At 53.1% G+C, this 21,999-nt stretch overlaps 1 protein-coding gene across 6 annotated transcripts in view; it reads right to left on the reverse strand.

The window, feature by feature from the left end:
* ENTPD1 (ectonucleoside triphosphate diphosphohydrolase 1) overlaps nt 1-21,999 on the reverse strand; it is a 108,500-nt gene that overhangs the window by 12,094 nt on the left and 74,407 nt on the right. For 4 of the 6 annotated variants that reach the window (XM_073354695.1, XM_073354694.1, XM_073354698.1 and 1 more), the window contains 4 exons: nt 20,228-20,361; nt 18,554-18,671; nt 2,571-2,721; nt 53-212 (listed from right to left, as the gene is read on the reverse strand). In XM_073354695.1, coding sequence (XP_073210796.1) covers nt 53-212; nt 2,571-2,721; nt 18,554-18,671; nt 20,228-20,361 — 563 coding nt within the window. The remainder of the gene's footprint in view (nt 1-52; nt 213-2,570; nt 2,722-18,553; nt 18,672-20,227; nt 20,362-21,999) is intronic. The other 2 variants (XM_073354697.1, XM_073354699.1) reach the window with 2 other exon arrangements.

Below are 21,999 nucleotides of genomic sequence, written 5' to 3' on the forward strand. Positions count from 1 at the left end.
ACCCCCCACATTTCTGGACTACTACACCTGCCCCAGCTATTGGACACGTTACCTGCCTGAAGTTGCCCAACAGGTAATTAATGGTGATCCAGCCATAGGCTCCTTCTTCCTGACCACTGATGACTCTGGCACCCTGGAAGTTGAAGGGGGATGAGTGCAGCGTCTTCTCCACTGCAGAGAGGACTCTGTCAGCTATACTTCTGTTCTGCAAGCTGGATGTATAGAGGAAAGGACTGAGTGACTCCGGTCTAGAAGTTCTCAGCAGCCTGTTGGTTTTACTGTACCCCCCAAGACACACTTGTGATACTTTTGGTAAGACAGGAGTGCAATCTGGATCTAACACACTAGATGTTCTCAGTGACATCATTCCTTACTATCTCACCATCCCAGCTTGTCCACCGCTGTTTCTGATGCTCTCTCAGTTGCCACCGACAACAGCAGTCACTTCCTGAAGCAGAGCAGGAATCCCCACAGGCACGCACCACTGAGCACACCCATTAGAGGACATCACTAAGGCTAACATTTAGGCACATGTATTTTAGTCACGGGTATTTCTGGACAGGTCATGGACAATAAATAAAAATTCACAGCCTGTGACCTGCCCATGACTTTTACCAAAAATACCCGTGACTAAATCTCTACTTCTGGGCCCCACTGCTCTCGGGGGCCCCTGCTGGGGGGTGGGGAGGCTGCTCCAGTGCTGGGGGTTGACTGCTCCCCAGTCGCTGCTCCCGGGCACTGCTCTCTGGGCAGCTTCCAGGCACCCCAAGCCACTGCTCCAGCTGATCTGGGACCACTGCTATTTGGGTGGTCCCCAGGGTACCCCCAGGACCGCTGCTCGGACAGTCCCCAGAGCCAGCCACATCAGCTGCTGTTCCGGCGGTCCTCAGAGCCAGCTACTCGGAGCCTCCTGAGCAGTGTCCGGTGCGGCTGGCCCTGGTGCAGTCCGTGGGAGCGCTGCTTGGGCAGTCCCCAGGACCAGCTGCTGCTAGCGCGGTACCCGAGCCAGCTGCCTCCCGAGCAGTGTGCGGTGCGGCTGGCCCCACTGCAGCCCCCAGGACCAGCTACTGCTTGCGCGGTACCCGATCCAGCTGCCCGGGGCCTCCCGAGCAGTGTGCGGTGCGGCTGGCCCCACTGCAGCCCCTGGTACCAGCTGCTGCTTGCACGGTTCCCGAGCCAGCTGCCCGGGGCCTCCCGAGCAGTGTGCGGTGCGGCTAGCCCCAGTGCAGCCCCCGGGACCAGCTGCTGCTTGCACGGTTCCCGAGCCAGCTGCCTGGGGCCTCCCGAGCAGTGTCCGGTGCGGCTGGCCCCAGTGCAGCCCCCGGGACCAGCTACTGCTTGCGTGGTTCCCGAGCCAGCTGCCCGGGGCCTCCCGAGCAGTGTCCGGTGCGGCTGGCCCCAGTGCAGCGCCCGGGACCAGCTACTGCTTGCGTGGTTCCCGAGCCAGCTGCCCGGGGCCTCCCGAGCAGTGTCCGGTGCGGCTGGCCCCAGGTACCGCCGGAGCAGCTGGCCCCGGGTTGCTCCAGCAGAGGCCAATGAGGCCCTGGAGTCAGCCACATCAGCCGCTGTGGAAGTCACAGAGGTCGTGGAAAGTCACGGAATCCGTGACTTCCACGACCTCCATGAAAGAATCGCAGTCTTAGATATCACACCCCGGGATTCCCCTCATAAGCCCTTGTATCGCTGCTAGAAAAGAAACAGCATGCCACAGTCCATCTTCATGGAGTCTCTGTAGGCAATACTCATCTGGGAGTAACCTGACCAGCCAAGGAGCTGGAAGTAGGGATGGGGATATGCCTCTGTTTCACTAGGATACAAGAGATGTCCAGACATCCACTCATATGGGCCAGTTTGGGATGATACTACCACCGTCTGAGCATCCCTGTAATGGGGCCAGTACAGTGCATGGGCACTGTATGGGGAAAGAAAGTCAGGGCAGGGAAAGGGGTCAGAGCAGAGTGGTGAAGGGAGGAAGCCGGAAGAGAGCTAAATAGAGGGAGAAGCCTGGGTGGGGAGAGCAGGGGGAATCTGAGGTGAGGAGAAGAGAGAGGCACATTGTGTGAGGCAGAGATAGCAAGGGCTGATTGAGGAATCCTGGATATCCCTTGGTGACTCAGACACAGGAACACTCATTCCCAATGGTCCCCTGGTCAGAAGGTTCTGTTCTACACGCAGGATGGGCTCACATGTGGCTGAGCCATTGCCGTGGATGGGAAGAAGAGGGACTGAACAGGACACAAGCTGTGTAGTGTGGGGCGAGTGCGGTCCCATGCCAGTCTATTGAGGGGCACCAGTTATGAAATCAGCCCTTGGTATTTCCTGTCCCTGAGGGTACCTGCTGTGAAATTGACAAGACAGCCAACAGTCGGAGTGTTTACACAGACACTATGTCACCCTAACTACACTGAGGTAAGCCATATGCCTCTCATGGAGGTGGAGTCATTATGTTGGTGTAGTAGGGCACTATCATTGGCAGGAGCAAGGCTGTAGTGTGTACACACTGACATTACATCTAGCTGTGTAGTGTAGACCAGGCCTTAGAGAAGGTGAAGGTTACATGTCTGCAGTACCTGAGCAGTCGCATTCCAGCTGTAGCCCCAAGGTAGACAGGGGTCTCTCCGTGCTGCTGTTCTGGAACCACTTCCTGAGCTCTTTTCATGCATTGCTGGAGGGAGAGGCCAGCTTTCTCTGTGTCCTGGGAGTAACCCGAGATCCCCAGACCTGGGGAGAAGGGGAAGAATAAGACATTCCATTTCATGCCCTACAGCCCATAGCGAACCCTGCATATTACTCCTAACCTCTACTGCAGAGACATCAATAGCAACCCTCTTATTAAACCCAGCCTTAAAGCTTGTCTAATAGACTGCTAAGAATTTCTCCTCTATCAAGTGTTTCACATCCTTATGCTGGGGGTGGGTGAAACTTCATGGAAGCTGGTGGCTGAAGCAGCTGCCTGTCACTCAGAACAAATGTAAAAAGCACCTAAACTCCTTTATGGAATAGACACATCTGAAACAGCAGGAGCCAACACCCAAAACACAGGCTGTTTGCAAAGGCTGGTTAGGAATCTGAGCTATATGGGCTGAGGGGTTTGACTGGGGACTGAATGCAAACACAGAGGGCTGGGTACTGTTGGAGGGAGGGTGGGGGGTGAGAGAGAGAGGCAGGAGAAACACCACAGAGTAGGCCCCAAGGAAGTCCCAGAGACAGCCAAAGAAGCACTTATAGTGTGACCCTGAGAAAAAGCTGAGTGAGAGATAGCAGGAGCGCGCACTTTTGGGTAGAGTGTTGGTTGGAAAGAAGCTGGGAACTATGAGCAACAAACCAATTTTCTGTTGTTGGATTCTTCCTGGGCACATGGAAAAAAACAGTTACTCACCTTCTCGTAACTGTTGTCCTTCGAGACATGTTGTTCACGTCCATTCTGGTCAGGTGTGCACGCGCCGTGTACACGGTCGTAGGAAAGTTTTCCCTTAGCAGCTCCCATTGGGTCGGCTGTGGAGCCCCCGGGAGTGGCACCTTCAGGGAGCTCAATATATGACCCTGCCAACCCGACCCCCCTTCAGTTCCTTCTTGCCAGCTACTCCGGAAGAAGGGTGAGTATTGGAATGGACGTGATCAACACATCTCAAAGAACAACAGTTCCGAGAAGGTGAGTAACCATTTTTAATTCTTCGAGTGCTTGTTCATGTCCATTCCGATCAGGTGACTCCCAAGCTCTCCGCCGGAGGTGGGGTCAGAGTTCAGGAATTGCTGACAGGAGCACCGCTCTGCCGAATGCCACATCATCTCTGGAATGCTGGTGAGTGGTAAAAGTATGCACTGATGACCAGGTTGCCGCTCTGCAGATCTTCTGAATGGGGCTCTGGGCCAGGAAAGTCGCTGACGAGGCTTGTGCCCTTGTGGAGTGTGCCGTAACAGCTGGGGCTGGGACTTTAGCCAGCTCGTAGCATGTGCGGACTCCCTCGCAAGCTGACCGAGGGTCGAGCCACCACTGGAGGGACTCAAGTGTTTGCACTGGCACGGTGACCGCTGAATCCAGGCTCTTGTGCCCTGGGTGGTAGACGAATGCGAGCCAAGCTTGTAGGGGTCTGAGCCTCAGTCTGGCATGTCGCACCACGTAAGTGCAGGCTGCCAAGTGGCGGAGGAGACTCAGGCATCCCCTTGCTGTAGTAGTCTGGTACTGCCTGAGGTTCTGAATAATGTCTGTTATGGCTTGGAGCCGGGTCTCTGGCAGCAGGGCCCTTGCCTGTACCGAGTCCAGCATGGCCCCGACGAATTCTATTCTTTGGGTCGGTGATAAGCTCGACTTGCTCACGTTAGGGAGGAGTCCCAGTCTCTTGAAAGTGAATCTGACTAATCGGACTTGAGGCTCTACTGCTCCCTGGAGTGCCCCGTATTAACCAGTCATCGAGGTAGGGATATACCTGCACCTGCCTCCTGAGGAGGAAGGTTGCTAAGACTGACATACACTTGGTGAACACTCGGGGAGCCATTGATAGACCGAATGGGAGGACCATGAACTGATAATGTTTGTGGTTGACCACAAACCATAGGCACCATCTGGGCACAGGCCGAATAGCTATATGAAAGTACGCGTCTTTCATGTCAAGGGTAGCATACCAGTCTCTCGGATCCAGGGACAGGATGATCGTGCTCAGGGAGACCATGCAGAACTTCAACTTCACCATGCACTGGTTGAGTCCTTGAAGGTCTAAAATAGGTCTGAGACCGCCCTTTGCCTTGGGGATTACGAAATTACAGGAGTAGAATCCCCTCCCCCTTAGCTCCCGAGGAACCTCCTCCACTGCCCCAATTGTACCTCCTGGGTAAGGAGTTGCTTGTGAGAGGGGTCCCTGAAGAGGGATGGGGAAGGTGGGTGGCAGGGAGGGGAGGAGCAGAATTGGAGAGAATATCTCATCTCTACTGTGCGAAGGACCCAGCGGTCCGATGTTATTTGGGACCAAGCACGGTAGAAATGGGATAGATGATTCATAAAACAAGAGCAGGTGTGGCGTCCTTGGGCGTCCCTTCAAGAGGCCTGCTTAGAGCCCGAGGAAGGTTTGGTCAGGCCCTGGCCCTGACCCGATGTGGGGTGTGACAGTCTGCACCTACCATTCCTACCCCTCCATCTATAGAAGACTTGTCTGGGTCGAGGAGGGTAGGAGCATTGCTGTTGAAGCTGTGATTTGAAGTTTTTATGCTGGGTAGCAGGGACGTGCATACCCAGCAACTTCATGGTCGCCCGGGAGTCCTCCAGGCTGTGCAGCTTGGAGTCCGTCCGCTCCGAGAAAAAATGGTTACTTACCTCTCGTAACAGTTGTTTTTCGAGATGTGTTGCTCATGGGCATTCCAATAGGTGTGTGCGTGTGCCGCATGCACGATTGCTGGAAGGTTTTTCCCCTAGCGGTACCTGTCAGGTCAGCTCTGGAGACCCCTGGCGTGGCGCCTTTATGGAGGTGTATATAGTCCCCTGCCGACCCGCCGCCTGCTCAGTTCCTTCTTGCCGGCATACTTCGACAGGGGGGAGGCGGGTGGGATTTTGAATGGACATGAGCGACACATCTCGAAGAACAACAGTTATGAGAGGTAGGTAACGATTTTTTCTTCTTTGAGTGATTGCTTATGTGCATTCCAATAGGTGACTTCCAAGCAGTTTCCTTGCGGGAGGGGTCAGAGTTCATCTAGTTGCTGAAGGCAGGATTGCCTGCCAAAGGCTGCATTGTTCCTTGCCTCTTGAGTAGTGTGACATGAAGGTGTGGATGGAAGACCATGTTGCTGCCTTGCATATGTCCTGGATAGGGACCTGTGCCAGGAATTCTGCAGACGACGCCTGCGCTCTCGTGGAGTGTGCCGTAAGTGGAGGGTCTGGAATTTTAGCCAGGTCGTAGCACGTCCTGATACAGGATGTGATCCATGATGAAGTGTGCTGGGACGAGATCGGGAGCCCCCTCATAGAATCATAGAATCATAGAATATCAGGGTTGGAAGGGACCCCAGAAGGTCATCTAGTCCAACCCCTTGCTCGAAGCAGGACCAATTCCCAGTTAAATCATCCCAGCCAGGGCTTTGTCAAGCCTGACCTTAAAAACCTCTAAGGAAGGAGATTCTACCACCTCCCTAGGTAACGCATTCCAGTGTTTCACCACCCTCTTAGTGAAAAAGTTTTTCCTAATATCCAATCTAAACCTCCCCCACTGCAACTTGAGACCATTACTCCTCGTTCTGTCATCTGCTACCATTGAGAACAGTCTAGAGCCATCCTCTTTGGAACCCCCTTTCAGGTAGTTGAAAGCAGCTATCAAATCCCCCCTCATTCTTCTCTTCTGCAGGCTAAACAATCCCAGCTCCCTCAGCCTCTCCTCATAACTCATGTGTTCCAGTCCCCTAATCATTTTTGTTGCCCTTCGCTGGACTCTCTCCAATTTATCCACATCCTTCTTGAAGTGTGGGGCCCAAAACTGGACACAGTACTCCAGATGAGGCCTCACCAATGTCGAATAGAGGGGAACGATCACGTCCCTCGATCTGCTCGCTATGCCCCTACTTATACATCCCAAAATGCCATTGGCCTTCTTGGCAACAAGGGCACACTGCTGACTCATATCCAGCTTCTCGTCCACTGTCACCCCTAGGTCCTTTTCCGCAGACCTGCTGCCTAGCCATTCGGTCCCTAGTCTGTAGCTGTGCATTGGGTTCTTCCGTCCTAAGTGCAGGACCCTGCACTTATCCTTATTGAACCTCATCAGATTCCTTTTGGCCCAATCTTCCAATTGGTCTAGGTCCTTCTGTATCCTATCCCTCCCCTCCAGCGTATCTACCACTCCTCCCAGTTTAGTATCATCCGCAAATTTGCTGAGAGTGCAATCCACACCATCCTCCAGATCATTTATGAAGATATTGAATAAAACCGGCCCCAGGACCGACCCTTGGGGCACTCCACTTGATACCGGCTGCCAACTAGACATGGAGCCATTGATCACTACCCGTTGAGCCCGACAATCTAGCCAGCTTTCTACCCACCTTATAGTCCATTCATCCAGCCCATACTTCCTTAACTTGCTGACAAGAATACTATGGGAGACCGTGTCAAAAGCTTTGCTAAAGTCAAGAAACAATACATCCACTGCTTTCCCTTCATCCACAGAACCAGTAATCTCATCATAAAAGGCGATTAGATTAGTCAGGCATGACCTTCCCTTGGTGAATCCATGCTGGCTGTTCCTGATCACTTTCCTCTCATGCAAGTGCTTCAGGATTGATTCTTTGAGGACCTGCTCCATGATTTTTCCAGGGACTGAGGTGAGGCTGACTGGCCTGTAGTTCCCAGGATCCTCCTTCTTCCCTTTTTTAAAGATTGGCACTACATTTGCCTTTTTCCAGTCATCCGGGACTTCCCCGGTTCGCCACGAGTTTTCAAAGATAATGGCCAATGGCTCTGCAATCACAGCCGCCAATTCCTTCAGCACTCTCGGATGCAACTCGTCCGGCCCCATGGACTTGTGCACGTCCAGCTTTTCTAAATAGTACCTAACCACCTCTATCTCCACCGAGGGCTGGCCATCTCTTCCCCATTTTGTGATGCCCAGCGCAGCAGTCTGGGAGCTGACCTTGTTAGTGAAAACAGAGGCAAAAAAAGCATTGAGTACATTAGCTTTTTCCACATCCTCTGTCACTAGGTTGCCTCCCTCCTTCAGTAAGGGGCCCACACTTTCCTTGGCTTTCTTCTTGTTGCCAACATACCTGAAGAAACCCTTCTTGTTACTCTTGACATCTCTGGCTAGCTGCAGCTCCAGGTGCGATTTGGCCCTCCTGATATCATTCCTACATGCCCGAGCAATATTTTTATACTCTTCCCTGGTCATATGTCCAACCTTCCACTTCTTGTAATGCTTCCACTTTGCCAAGTATGTGGCATGAGTGGAGGATTTCCTACTTGCCAGCAGGACCTCCCTCACTGGGTCCAAACAGTGACGCTCAAGCGGGTTCTGCCATGGAGTTTCCATGCCATAAGGTGGAGGGACTCCAGGTTGGGGTGTTGCAGATGGCCGTGGTCCTGTGTGATGAGGGTCGGGCACACAGGAAGCGCAACTGGTCTGTCCACTGAGAGGAGAGGTTCAACAGCATGATGAACCAGTGCCGGCGGGGCCACGCTGGCGCTACGAGGATCAAGGAAGCCTCGTCCTGGCAAGTCTTGAGGCGGACTCTGTGTATGAGAGGGAAGGGCGGGAACGCGTACAGCAGGTGACTTGTCCATGAAAGGTGAAAGGCATCTGCGATGGAACCTGGGCGCAGGTGGTTCAGGAAAGAGCAGAACGGCTGGCACTTCCTGTTGCTCTGCGTCGCGAACAGGTCTATGTGGGGAGAGCCCCACCTCTGGAAAATCAAGTGCGCAATGTCCAGCCGAAGGGACCATTCATGACCATGAAACGAGCGGCTGAGGCAATCGGCTAGCTCGTTTTGCACTCCTGGAAGGTGCAACGCCTGTAGGTGTATTGAGTGGGCGATGCAAAAATCCCACAGCTTGAGGGTCTTCCTGACACAGGGGAGAGGAGCGAGCACCATCCTGTTTGTTTATCTAGAACATCGCTGCAGTGTTATCTATCAGCACTGACATACATGTGCCCTGCAGGCAGGCCTGGAACGCTTGGCATGCCAGACGAACCACCCTCAACTCCCTTACATTGATATGCAGCGATAGTTCTGCGTGGGACCATAGGCCTTGGGTTCTGGTGTTGCCCAGGTGCACTCCCCAACCGAGTGCCGAGGCGTCCGTGACTAGGGATAGCGTCGGTTGGGGTTTGGCAAAGGGTACTCCCGCACAGACCGCTCGTGGCTGCAGACACCAGTGGAGAGACTCGAGAATGCGAGGGGGGAGGGTCACTATCGTGTCTAGTGGGTCCCTGCCTGGGCTGTGCACCCGCGACAACCATGCCTGGAGGGGCCGAAGGCATAACCTGGTGTGCTGGACCACATGTGTGCAGGCTGCCATATGTCCCAACAGTTTCATGAAATTTCTGGCCGTGGTTGTGGGGAATCGGAGAAGGTTTTTGATAATGATCATGAGTGCTTGGAAGCCCTGGCTTGCGTGGAGTCCAAGAGAGCCCCTATGAATTCTATTCTCTGCATCAGGGCTAGTGTGGATTTGGGCACATTCAGTACGAGGCCCAGACTGCGGAATGTGGCCCAGGCCAGAGACACATGCTCTGCAGCCTGTGCTTGCGACTTGGCCTTGATGAGCCAGTCGTCCGGGTACGGGAACACTTGCACCTGATGTTTACGGAGGAAGGCTGCCACGACCGCCATACACTTGGTGAATACCCGGGGGGCTGCTGAGAGCCGAAATGGGAGCACCCTGAACTGGTAGTGCTGGCCGCTGACCATGAAGCGAAGAAAATGTCTGTGGGCCGGGATAATGGATATATGGAAGTATGCATCTTTCAAGTCGAGGGCGGCGTACCAGTCCCCTGGATCCAGGGAAGGAATGACGCCGGTCAGAGAGATCATGTGAAACTTCACTTTCCTTACGGATGTGTTGAGGTCTCGCAGATCTAGGATAGGCCGGAGCCCACCCTTGGCCTTGGGGATGAGGAAATAGAGGAGTAGAACCCCTTGCCCCTGAACTCCTGAGGAACCTCTCTATTGCCTCTAAAGCAAGGAGTGATTGCACCTCCTGAAAAAGGAACTGTTTGTGAGAAGGATCCCTGAAGAGGGACAGGGAAGGAGGATGGGAGGGAACAGAATTGGATAGAATATCCCACCCCTACCGTGCTGAGGACCCAGCGATATGACGTGATCTGGAACCAAGCACGGTGGAAGCAGGAGGGTCGATTCACAAAGGTGGGGGTAACGATCCAAGTTCAATACTGATGCTCCATCCTTGGGTGCATCTTCAAAGGTTTGGCTTCGGGCCCGGGAGATGTTTGGCCGAACCCTGGCCTTGGCCTGAGAAGGACTGTGGTGGGCGCCTCCTGTTATTTCTGCCCCATCTCCTGGATGAGTCTCACCTAGGAGGCCCAGAGTAGAAGCGGGACGGGGGCTGAGGCTTAAAAGGCTCTTTGAGGTGCAGGGGTGTGCATCCCCAAAGACTTCGAAGTCGACCACGAGTCCTTAAGACTGTGCAGGCGAGAGTCCATATTTTGGGTGAACAGGCCTGCACAGTCAAAGGGGAGGTCCTGAATCGTGTTCTGGACCTCAGGTGGTATGCCCGACACCTGCAGCCACGCACTGCGCCTCATTGTAATGGCGGTGGCCATAGTCTGAGCTGCTGAGTCCGCCACATCTAACGCAGCCTGGAGGGAGGTTCTCAAGACCACCTTGCCCTCCTTGAGGAGCGCATTAAACTCCTTGCGCGAGTCAGCCAGGAGCAACTCCTGAAACTTTGCCAATGAGCTCCAAGAGTTGAAAGCCCAGCAGCTGAGTACCGCTTGCTGGTTGGCCACTCGAAGCTGAAGCCCCCAAGTTGAATAGACCGTTTAGCCGAAAAGGTCCAGCTTCTTAGAGTCTCATGACTTAGGCGAAGGACTTGGATGCCCTTGCCACTCCTTATGATTTGCCACATTGACCACCAGAGTCCCTGGTTGGGGGTGGGTGAAAAGGTGTTCGTACCCATTCTGCAGCACAAAATAGTGTCTCTCCACCCCTTTAGTGGTGGGTGGTATAGAGGCCGGAGTCTGCCAGAGCACCTTAGTGGTGTTCTGGTTCGTTCTTATTAGGGGCAAGGCCACCCTAGATGGACCCTCCAGAGCAAGGATGTCAACCATTGGGTCCGACTCCTCCGTGACCTCCTCTGCCTGGAGATTCAGGTTTAGGGCCACCCTTCTAAGAGGGTCCTGGTGTCCCCTGGTGTCCATCGCCGGAAGGGTGGTGGTGGTGCCTGTCTCGTCCGGCGAGGAGGAGGCTCATGGGACAGGGTCTTCCTGCCCTTCTGGCTCTTTGGTGGCTGGGTCAGGTACCTCAGAGCACCCCTGACTGGAGGTGTCTCCAATATAACTGATGGGTGCTGGTTCAAGCACTGCACTGAATGAGACAGCCCAGAGTCCCTGTCTCGTGTGGGGTCCTAAGGAGACCTGGGGGGTGTGGCGAGCCAGCAACTTTGTTGGGGGGTGGGGAACAGGGAGCAGATGTCACCGATGCTGGCCTGGAGCCCTGACTCTGAGCCTGGTGGTAGGCCCAAGGAGTCCAAAAGGGCCATTGTACTGGGCCCTGCCACTGGGGCGGCCAGGTGACCACCGGTGCCAATGAGTCCACCGGTCTGCGGTGCCGAGACCAGTGCCAGGAGCGGTACTGGCTGCGTCTAGAGACAGAAGACTCAGTGCCTGACTCGGACGAGTAGTCTGTGCCCGACCACGGGGGAGCGGAGCTGGATGGTGCCGGGGAATGGTACCGGGGTGATGGTGAGCAGCGCTGTAAAATCATGGGCTGGAGCCATGTGCAGCACCGGGATAGACGTTGCAGCTGGTGCCGTTGTTGGTGCCACTGACGGTGGCTAAGCTTGTGGTGCCGGAGCCCGCACCTGCTGGGCCAGGGACTGCGCCGTCATGGCAATGAGGTCCCGTGCTGCCTCGTAGTTATCCAGCATGGAGGAGAGGTCGAGCTCTTCCTCCAAATCCTCCCAAATCGGGGAGTCCACCAACACTGGACTCGACAGGCCTCCAGTTGGGACTGGAGTCAACAGTGCCAGGCCTTAAGGTCCAGACCGTGGGTTGCCCGCTGGAGGATGCACCCTGCTAGAATCCCCTCGTGGCTTCTTGATGGGGGAATGACCCCTGTCCACCTTCTTTTTCTTATGTGGCACTGAAGGTGGACGATTTAATTGGGGATTGGTCCTGCTTTGAGCAGGGGGTTGGACTAGATGACCTCCTGAGGTCCCTTCCAACCCTGATATTCTATGATTCTATGATAAGGTGGATAGAAAGCTGGCTAGATTGTCGGGCTCAACGGGTAGTGATCAATGGCTCCATGTCTAGTTGGCAGCTGGTGTCAAGTGGAGTGCCCCAAGGGTCGGTCCTGGGGCCGGTTTTGTTCAATATCTTCATTAATGATCTGGAGGATGGTGTGGATTGCACTCTCAGCAAGTTTGCAGATGACACTAAACTGGGAGGAGAGGTAGATATGCTGGAGGGTAGGGATAGGATACAGAGGGACCTAGACAAATTAGAGGATTGGGCCAAAAGAAATCTGATGAGGTTCAACACGGACAAGTGCAGAGTCCTGCACTTAGGACGGAAGAATCCCATGCACTCCTACAGACTTGGGTTCGAATGGCTCGGCAGCAGTTCTGCAGAAAAGGACCTAGGGGTTACAGTGGACGAGAAGCTGGATATGAGTCAACAGTGTGCCGTTGTTGCCAAGAAGGCCAATGGCATTTTGGGATGCATAAGTAGGGGCATTGCCTGCAGATCGAGGGACGTGATCATTCCCCTCTATTCGACATTGGTGAGGCCTCATCTGGAGTACTGTGTCCAGTTTTGGCCCCACACTACAAGAAGGATGAGGAAAAATTGGAAAGAGTCCAGCGGAGGGCAACAAAAATGATTAGGGGACTGGAACACATGACTTATGAGGAAAGGCTGAGGGAACTGGGATTGTTTAGTCTGCAGAAGAGAAGAATGAGGGGAGATTTGATAGCTGCTTTCAACTACCTGAAAGGGGGTTCCAAAGAGGATGGCTCTAGACTGTGCTCAGTGGTAGCAGATGACAGAACGAGGAGTAATGGTCTCAAGTTGCAGTGGGGGAGGTTTAGGTTGCATATTAGGAAAAACTTTTTCACTAGGAGGGTGGTGAAACACTGGAATGCGTTACCTAGGGAGGTGGTGGAATCTCCTTCCTTAGAAGTTTTTAAGGTCAGGCTTGACAAAGCCCTGGCTGGGATGATTTAGCTGGAGATCGGTCCTGCTTTGAGCAGGGGGTTGGACTAGATGACCTCCTGAGGTCCCTTCCAACCCTGATATTCTATGATTCTAAGACTGTAAGCAGTGCTGCCTAGTAGCACTGGCCTTACGAGCTGGGGAGCGGCGCTGGTGCTCCTTGGAGGAGTCCTTGCTCGGTGCCAGGACATCCCGCACTGAGGCTGAGGTGCTGCGCACTGATGATGCGAGTGCCGTTTTCATTGCCATCTGGGGTTGGAGGGCCGACACCATCAGGAGGAGCTTTAAATGATAGTCCTGCTCTCTCTTAGTCCTGGGTCTAAAGCTCCTGCAAATTGGGCACTTATCTGTCTGATGGCCCTCTCCTAAGCACCTGAGACAGGCAGCGTGTGGATCGCCTGTGGGCACAAGTTTCGCACACCTCTTACATGCCTTAAACCCCTTCAACTGAGGCATGCCTTGGTGCCTGGGTAAACTAAGGTGGGTGAGAAGCCCCTCAAAGTAAGCCCAGGTACTACAAACTACTATATAACTAACTAATAATTATTTACAACTAAGAAAAGGGAATCACTTGGTAGGCATTTGCAAATGCAAGAGATTGAGCTGCTCCACTAACCGTCACTGGTGGTAAGAAGGAACTGAGCAGGTGGTGGGTTGACAGGGACTTATATACACCTATTGGAGTGCACATGAGCAATCACTCGAAGAAGATTAAACCTGTGCCCTCGAAGAGCAGATCCTGAAGAGTCTGCTGCACTTTGGGGGTAAGTCCAGACGCCTGCAGGCATGAACCCCTTCTCATAGCTAACCCCAATGAGAGGGTGCAGGCAGCATAGTCCGGTGCAACAAGGGAGGCTTAAAGAGAGGTTCATGCCACCGCCTTCCCCTCATCAATAATGGCCTCAAATTCAGCCCTGGAGTCTGATGGAATTAGCTCCTTGAACTTCAACATGGAGGTCCACGAGTTGAAGTTGTATCTGCTGAGGATAGCTTGTTGTTTAGCTATCTTCAGCTGCAGGCCCCCCGTTGAGTAGAAGGTCCACCAAAAAAGGTCTAATCTTTTAGACTCCTTGGATTTGGGATCGGTCTTTGCTGGCCCTGCCTCTCCGCGGTCACTACTAGGGAGCAGGGCTGTGGGTGCGAGAACAAGTACTCATATCCCTTGGATGGGACAAAGTACTTGTGCTCCACGCACCTCACCATAGGGGAAAATCGATGCCAGGGTCTGCCACAGCATTTTGTATTGTTCTGTATAGTTTTAATTATGAGGTACCCTCCGGCGTCAGGATATCGACCATGGGGTCCTCTGGTTCGATAACCTCCTCCACCTGCAATCCCATGTTGCGGGTGATTCTGCGCAAGAGGTCCTGGTGCGCATGGTGGTCTATCGGGGGAGGTTATGAGGTCGAAGTCCCTGCAACCGCCTTGTCTGGGGACGAGGATGAGGAAGCTAGAGGCGGTACCGGGTGCTCCTGACCATCCAGCTCTCTAGCGTCCTCCTCGTCAGTGCCTGTGGGTTCTGCACTGACTGTTGTCGCGGCAATGGTAGTCTGGCCGGCTATCAGGGCTGTAGTTGTGGTTGCGTCGACGGTGTCCTGGACAGGCTGCAGGCCCTGTGCTGGTGTCAATTCCAATCTTTATACTGAGGTGCTCGGGCCTCGGAGGCTACTGACTGAGTGCCCCTGGAGAATGAGCCCTGGGCCTAGGGATAAGCCCAGGGATTCCAAAGAGGCCACTGAGGCTGTAGCTGCCAATGTGGAGGCCATGCCGCTGCTGCCTCACTTCTGCACCAATGCGACCTGTGCCTGCTGCAGCGTGAATAAAATGAGTCCCTGCACAAGTCAGATGACACTGATCCAGATTGTGGTGACCATGGTGGCCCCAAGTGGTATTGAGTTGGGGACTGGTGCCGATGTTCCTGTGCCAGGGATTGGTGCTGAGATGCTGCTGATGGGGACCAATGCTGCTCCGCTGGTGCCGAGAGTCCACTGATGGGGACTGGTCCTGAGAGGCCGCTGATAGGGACCGAGCTTGGAAACCATGCACGGGGTCCCAAGCTGGGGAACGGTGCCTCGGGAATGGTGAACCCGAATGGTGCCGGGGTGAACAGTGCAGAGCCGAGGAAGGTGATCGCCGCATCATGGCCGGCTTGCTCCTAGATGGTGCCAGGCACGGCAATACCAGGGGCTTTGTCCCTGATAACCAGAGGTTGAGGGGCCGTCATTTCTATCAGGTCCCTGGTGGCTTCGAAAGTGTCTGGGATGGAGGGGGACTGCAACTCCTCCACCTGGCACTCTCTGTCCGTGGAGTCTACGGCGCCAACTCCTGGTCCTTGGGTGCTGAGTGCTCCTTTGTGGGATGCACTGCTGTTGCGCCTGGCACGGCCTCTGGCACCGGGGAACAACCCCTGTCCGTCTTCTTGTGATGCTTGTGCGGCACCGGTGAGTGTGCCGCTTGCGGTGCCAGGGAGCAGGTGCTGCGGGTCTCTTGAATCAGAGTCTTTCCTCGGTACCGTGTCGCACACTGAAGCCGGGGCACTCCACACTGATGTCCTTGGGGCCGGATCCCGGCACTCTGTGGCAGGCTGTGGACGGAGAGCGGATTCCATCAGAAGTTGTTTCAGATGGAAATCCCTCTCTTTCTTCATTCAAGGGCGGAAAGACTTGCAGATTTTGCACCTGTCTGTTTGGTGCTCTTCCCCCAGACACTTCAGGCACGCGTCGTTGGGGGGCGGGGGGTCACCCGTTGGCATGGGCTTACCGTAGGACCCGCAAGGTTTAAACCCTTGGCCCCGAGGCATGCCCTGGAACCGAGTGGAACCTAACCCAAACTACTATATACACTAAACTAAACTAACTATTAACTGAAATCTAGACTAGAAAGTACAGGCTAAAGAAGAAAACTAAGGGAAGCACTTGCAAGACAAGCGAATGCAGTTCCAATGGCCGTCACGGACAGTAAGAAGGAACTGAAGGGGGGTCGGGTCAGCAGGGTCATATACTGAGCGCCATGAAGGCGCCACTCCAGGGGGCTCCACAGCCAACCCGACGGGAGCTGCTAAGGGAAAACTTTCCGACGACCGTGCTTGCGGTGTGTGCACACCTGGTTGGAATCGAGCAATCACTCGAAGAAGGACAGATCTTTACGTACATCTGAAACTGATGACATTCTTTAAATCTCTTAGTGGAAACAGCCTGCAAGACCCTCAATATTGGCTAACTGCTCAGGTCAAAAGGGTAACACTATATTCCCAGGAGTGACCACAAATGCTCCCCTCCCCTTGTACAGGCAGGTCCAAGAACACCTGACACACCTTATAACAGCCTGTAGGCTCCTCTGGCATAACTAGTCACAGTAAAATACCAACACCTCACCTCTTGTCTGATCCAGCACAGACACCATCTTTCACCAGCTGCCACGTTGGTATTTATACACCCCATTAATGACATTTACAATTTCTTAAAACCAATAAATTTGAAATAGCAATTTAAAAAAACCAACAAAAAACACTGCATCCTAGATTCTAGCAGATGTAACATCCTCTGCTCCCATCAGGGAAATGCCTGGACTTGCCCTGTGCAAGCTCAGGTTCCTTGCACTGTCAGAAAAGAATATTCAAGAATAAAGGGCCCACCATTCCACATACCCTGATACTTGCTCTTGAATGCACTTCTAGCTTGGCTGCTTCAACTGATCTCACCTACTACTGGTACTCTCATGTCTAATGAAGTATTGCTCACCAGTGTTTTCCAGCCAGGCAGGCTCTGATCCCTTTTTATGAGATAAGTCACCTGTCAGCTTATTGCCTAGGAGAAGGATGCAGGGTGTCTCTTGCTACCTTTACTTAAATCAGAACCATCCTTTGTTCTTTTTCATAAACAGGTCACCCTCTGCTGATTGTTTTTCCTGTGACTGCCCTTTCTTGTCGACTTTGCAATCTTCTAATCAGCATCTGGCTCCATATGCGTATGTTGTGAGACACAATGACCAGACAGGAGGTAAATGTCTGCTATCTCCTGCTTCAAAGGAATCTGTTTAAGGCCTGTCATCTCATGGTTACCTGTCTTAACTCCAAGGGTACGAGAACATAATTTCCAGTATAGATACATAACTCATTAATTATTATCTGCATATGCATTTCAAAGAGATTATGACAACCAGGGGTTCTGGTTCTTGACAGAGACCTTACATGCCACCCTTTTGTGACCTTAATATGCATCTGCCCAGGGGATTCCTGTAAAACCCTATGCACCCCCTGTGCCTTATGCCAGCTGGCACCAAGAACAAGGGCTGGATTTAGGGGCAGGTGACCCAGGAGAGCGCCTGGGATGTCAGGCGTGAGGGACGCCAGACTTGGGGAGCTATTTTTGTTGTTAGCGACAAAAGGGAAAATAGAATGTTTGAAGTAAAATGTTTCAGGTATTCTATACGTGGATACATTTTTCACTAACCTCCTAGAATGTTCTGGACCTTTGTAGAAACTCATGGACATTCCAGACTTTCTGAGAACTACATTTTCTTCGAAACTCCTAGAATGTTGTCAGCCATGCCCTTGTGGATATCTAAGGGGTGGGGCATCGCCAGTCAGAGAGATATAAGAACGAACTGAAGTGAAGTGAGAACCCAGCAGTGACACTGTGAACCTTGTTTTATTGTTAACTGTAAAAAATAAGGTATTCAAAAGTTTAACAAATGTGGGGGTGCAGAGGGGGGAGAAGACACTCCTCGCCTGGAGTGCATTTGGTCTAGGGCCAGCCCTGCCAAGAGCTTCCTGGATCACACAAAGACCCATTTACATGATGATTTTAAGAAAGTATTGCCAACCTGAATATGATTTGGGTGCCTGGGTCTATGTGGTTATTTAATAGCTCGTTTGGCCATTCTTATGTTTAAGAACTAGTCCAGGAATACAGACTACAGATACACCAGCTGCCCTGATGAACAGAAGTTATGTTTATATGCAGATAATGTGGTACTTCTCTTATAGAGCATATCAGACTCTTCAACTATATGGGGAATAGGGTAGATGTGATCAGAGATGCACTGTGTATTGATCAGTCCTGGATGTACTTGACACAGTAGTTCAGGTCAGTAAAACTGGGTGACTTCTCAGCAGCCTGCTGGGATTTCTTGTGGAATCCCCAGAGGTCACTTCTGCAGCAGAGATTTTTTTCTATGGCATTGCGATTCGATTAAGGATATTTTATCTGTTTTGCAAGGTCATAGAAAGCTCTGGCAAGTAGGTGTCTAACAGGATGGTGGTGTTTGCACCTCCCCGTTAGCAGGTGCTGACTCTGCTGCAAAAGTTAGTTGAATTCTGCTCACTCACTGCAGCTGATGGCATTTTACCCCACCAGGCTATGAGGGAAATGGAAATGGATCTCTGGTAGACAGGATCTAGAGTGGGGATGGAGCAGTCCTGAGGGCAGAATCTAGGAGCAGCCCACACTGAGGAGATGGTAAGAGCTTAGCTTTGTGTTATTTTACTGTTGATTTCTGTATTAACAAAACCAAACAGGAGAGGTAGGTTGGCCTCTACACAGGCGAGAAGTGATTTAGGGCAGGTTGGAAGCTGTACCAGTTGAGCATTACATTATTTTCACCATCCCCTCCTCCTCCTGGACTATCTGTTCATCACCCCATTGCCCCTCCTGTTCCCCCCTTCCTCCTCCCTGGTGGCTTACCTTCTACTTTACACACTTCCACCTGGTGCACCACCCCAGTGTCATTCTCCTTCTCCGCTGGCCACGCATACACATACAAGTTAGTGTGAGACGAACCAGCATCCAGCACAATCCCATACTGTGGATAAAACAAAGCAGTTATCTCTGGATCAATGCACGGGACACTGTGAATAGTAGTCAGTGGGGCCAGACAGTGGGACAAGAGCACTTTTCACTTACTGGGACCACTAGTAAGTGTAGCTACAGCAGAGGCGGTGTTAGCCTATTGGGGGCCCTAAGCAGGAATATTCCCCACCCCTCATACTAAAACAGGCAAGTTCTTATAATAAAAAGTGAACAGGGGACCCTCCCTTGAACTGCTCAGAGCCCTAAGCAATTGCTTTGTCTGCTAATATTTAGCAGCAGGGTTGTCAGTCAGCTTGCGTGTGTGCTTTTTCAGCGTGCTGTCCAGCTCCGCACAGACAGCTGGTTAGCAGACCTCGAGTACAGCCCACTCATTCAGCAGACTTTCATGTTACTCATAAAGAAAAACCACAGGCACGGTTCAGTGACACAGGCACTTGGCCAGGTTTATTGCAAAGACAGTTGTAGCGCCCTGTCTCGGTGGTTACCAGTACACTAACATGAGTGCCCTATGGCAAGGAACAGTTCAGTCAGCAACAGGAATTTCTGCTGTCCCCTTGGCCAAACAAAGAATGAAGGCAAAGTACCCCAACACTTATAGGCTATGACAAACAAGAATATATCACCTTATATGTGTTTCATGACATTTGTTTGTTACCTCCGCTTGTTCCTGATATCTTGGACAAAACCTCCCTACTCATTATTCTGTCAAATCATCTTATCTTGTACTAGATGGGGCTGGCTCTAGATTTATGTAACTATCTAGTGCCTTGTACACTAGCGACAACTTTGCCAAGGGTGTGTACTGGGCAGTGAACTTGTGAGCATCTGCTTTAATTCATGGCCTGGCTTTGGTTCACAGCCTCTGGTTCAGGACTCAGATCTTGCCCTAGGCCTTTTCTATGACAGCCAGCTCTGAGCTGCATGCCCAGAGCATCCGTAGAGACACTGCTGGTATTGGGTGTCCCCAGGATCAGGGCAGATTACTGGCCTTCCTGGAAGTCCTGGCCTGTAAAGTTTCCACCAAAGGGAGCATAGGCGCCGACTCCAGGGGTGCTCCAAGGCTGGAGCACCCATGGAAAAAAATTAGCAGCCAACTCCCAACCGGAGCCTCCCGTCCACCTGCGGCCCCACCAATCAACTCCTCCCCCGCCCTCCCAGCGCCTCCTGCCTCCTCCGATCGGCTGTTCTGCTGCGTGCAGGAGGTGCTGGGGGGAGGGGGCAGAACTGGGTGGGAAGAGGTGGGACGGGAGGTTGAGCACCCTGGGGGCCCGGAAGAAGCCAGAACCTGTGAAAGGGAGTATGAACTTGGAAGCTACTGTGCCACAAATGGAACTGACCGGTGGGTTAGTGCAGATTCACCTATGAAGACCACCAGAAATGGGCTTATTTTTACAGGGAAATTGGGAAGAGAAAAAGCTTGAGGTTCAGGGAGAGGACAAAGGGAATTAGCAAGACCCAAAAGATGTGGTGGGTGAAACACATGAAAATTCAGGGGTGTCTCGGAGCTACCCTTGCCCCACCCAGTTATACTGTTTCTCTTCATAATACCTTAATATTCTTTGGGAGTGGCTTGTTCTGACTCACTGCCATCGCGACTAAGGCAATCACAGCCAAAGCAAAGAGGAACCCCAGGAAGAGCAGGGCCTTTCTAGGCCAGGATGTCCTCGGTTTGGTACCTGTGACTGGCAAAGAAGAGCGGATGTTAGGAACCATGCCAAGCACTCAGAGCAGCAGCCGCAGCTATTGCAGGTGATGGGACAGTCAGCACTGTTCCTTCTCACGGCCACAGCACAAGATGTCTGACTGGCCTGCCCAGGGAGAGGCCATGGCAGGGTCTAGCGTGTACAGTCGAGAATGTGACTGCAAGGCCACATCACCCAAAAGTGGATTATAACAAAATGCAGGGGCAGCACCTTCAAACCTGTTCTTCACAACATAAATTACGTGCACGTTTGTGTTAATGTAACACTATGCACCAAGATGGGCAATACAGAAAGTTGTGGTTCGCATGGCAACCACTACTTGGGCTCACTGTGAGCTGTATATGCAGCCTTCCTGTCACTGTACAGAGTGAGGGTCTCAACACCCCCCTACCCCCCAGTGCAGCCTCTTCTGAAGGATGAAATCATTTGTGGAAGAAGGTGACTAGAACTGGGATGGTGCGAGGGAGGGAAGGTAACTGGCACATTACCCCTGTCACATTACCCCTCACCCCAACCCATGCCAGCTCCAGTCACTTCCCGCCCCCATCATCACCTTCCCCCCATCCCCGCTCCACCCCGGCGCCAGTCACCTGCCCCCCTGCCCCATCCCAGCTCAACTCACCTTACTCCTGCTCCATCCCCCATCCCGGCTCCACTCACCTTCCCCCTGCGCCATCCCCCATCCCAGCTCCACTCACCTTCCCTCTGCGCCATCCCCCATCATCACCTTCCCCCTTCCCCACCCCCCATCCCGGCTCAACTCACCTTCCCCCCCATCATCACCTTTCCCCCACCCATCCCAGCTCCACTCACCTTCCCCCCATCATCACCTTCCCCCTGCTCCACCCCCCATCCCAGATCCAGTCACCTTCCGGCCCCCCCATCCCAGCTCCAATCCCCCATTGTCACCTTCCCCCCTCACCTCATCCAAGCTCCAGTCACCTTCCATCATCACCTTCCCTCCCACCCTCCTGGCTTCAGTCACTCTCCCATCCACCCCATCCCATCTCCAGTCACCATCCCCCTCCCCCAGGCTGGATCCAGTCATTCCCTTCCCCAACTCCATCCTGCTTCCAGTCATCTTCCTCCCCTCCCCTTCCCTCCATCCCATTCCCATGGCTGTATCCAGTCATCTTCCCATATCCCATTCCATCCCACCTTGTCTCCTTTGTAGGCGGACATTAAACAATACTAAATTAAAGTGAGCTCCTTTCTGCAGCTTCACCTGGCCCTGTCTCTTCCTGCCCCCACCAGCCCTTTCTCCTCTCCCAGCCCTTTCTCCCCCTTGGAGTACCTCACTGAGGAGCATCCTGGCTCTGCCACCAGACCCCAGTCGAGTTGGTCCTGCTGGTGGCTTGTGACGCTCTCCCAGACGCGGCTATAGGTTCCGAGCAGCCCTCCTCTTTTGGGTGCAGCAGCCCCTGTGGAGGTAGAGGCTGCTGGGCTTCCCCTCAGTAGCTGCTTCTCCATTGTAGGGAAACACCTCACTGCCACAGCTAGGAACAGCTGCACAGGAGAAGCCAGGATGCTCATGTGAGCAGCAAGTGCTCTGCTGACCCAGTCTGAGCTGCCCTGGGGCACCCTATTCACTTAAATTCTTGAATACCATGTGGCGCC

Source organism: Lepidochelys kempii, chromosome 7 (genome assembly GCF_965140265.1).
Source record: "Lepidochelys kempii isolate rLepKem1 chromosome 7, rLepKem1.hap2, whole genome shotgun sequence".
In the NCBI taxonomy this organism is placed as follows: Eukaryota; Metazoa; Chordata; order Testudines; family Cheloniidae; genus Lepidochelys; species Lepidochelys kempii.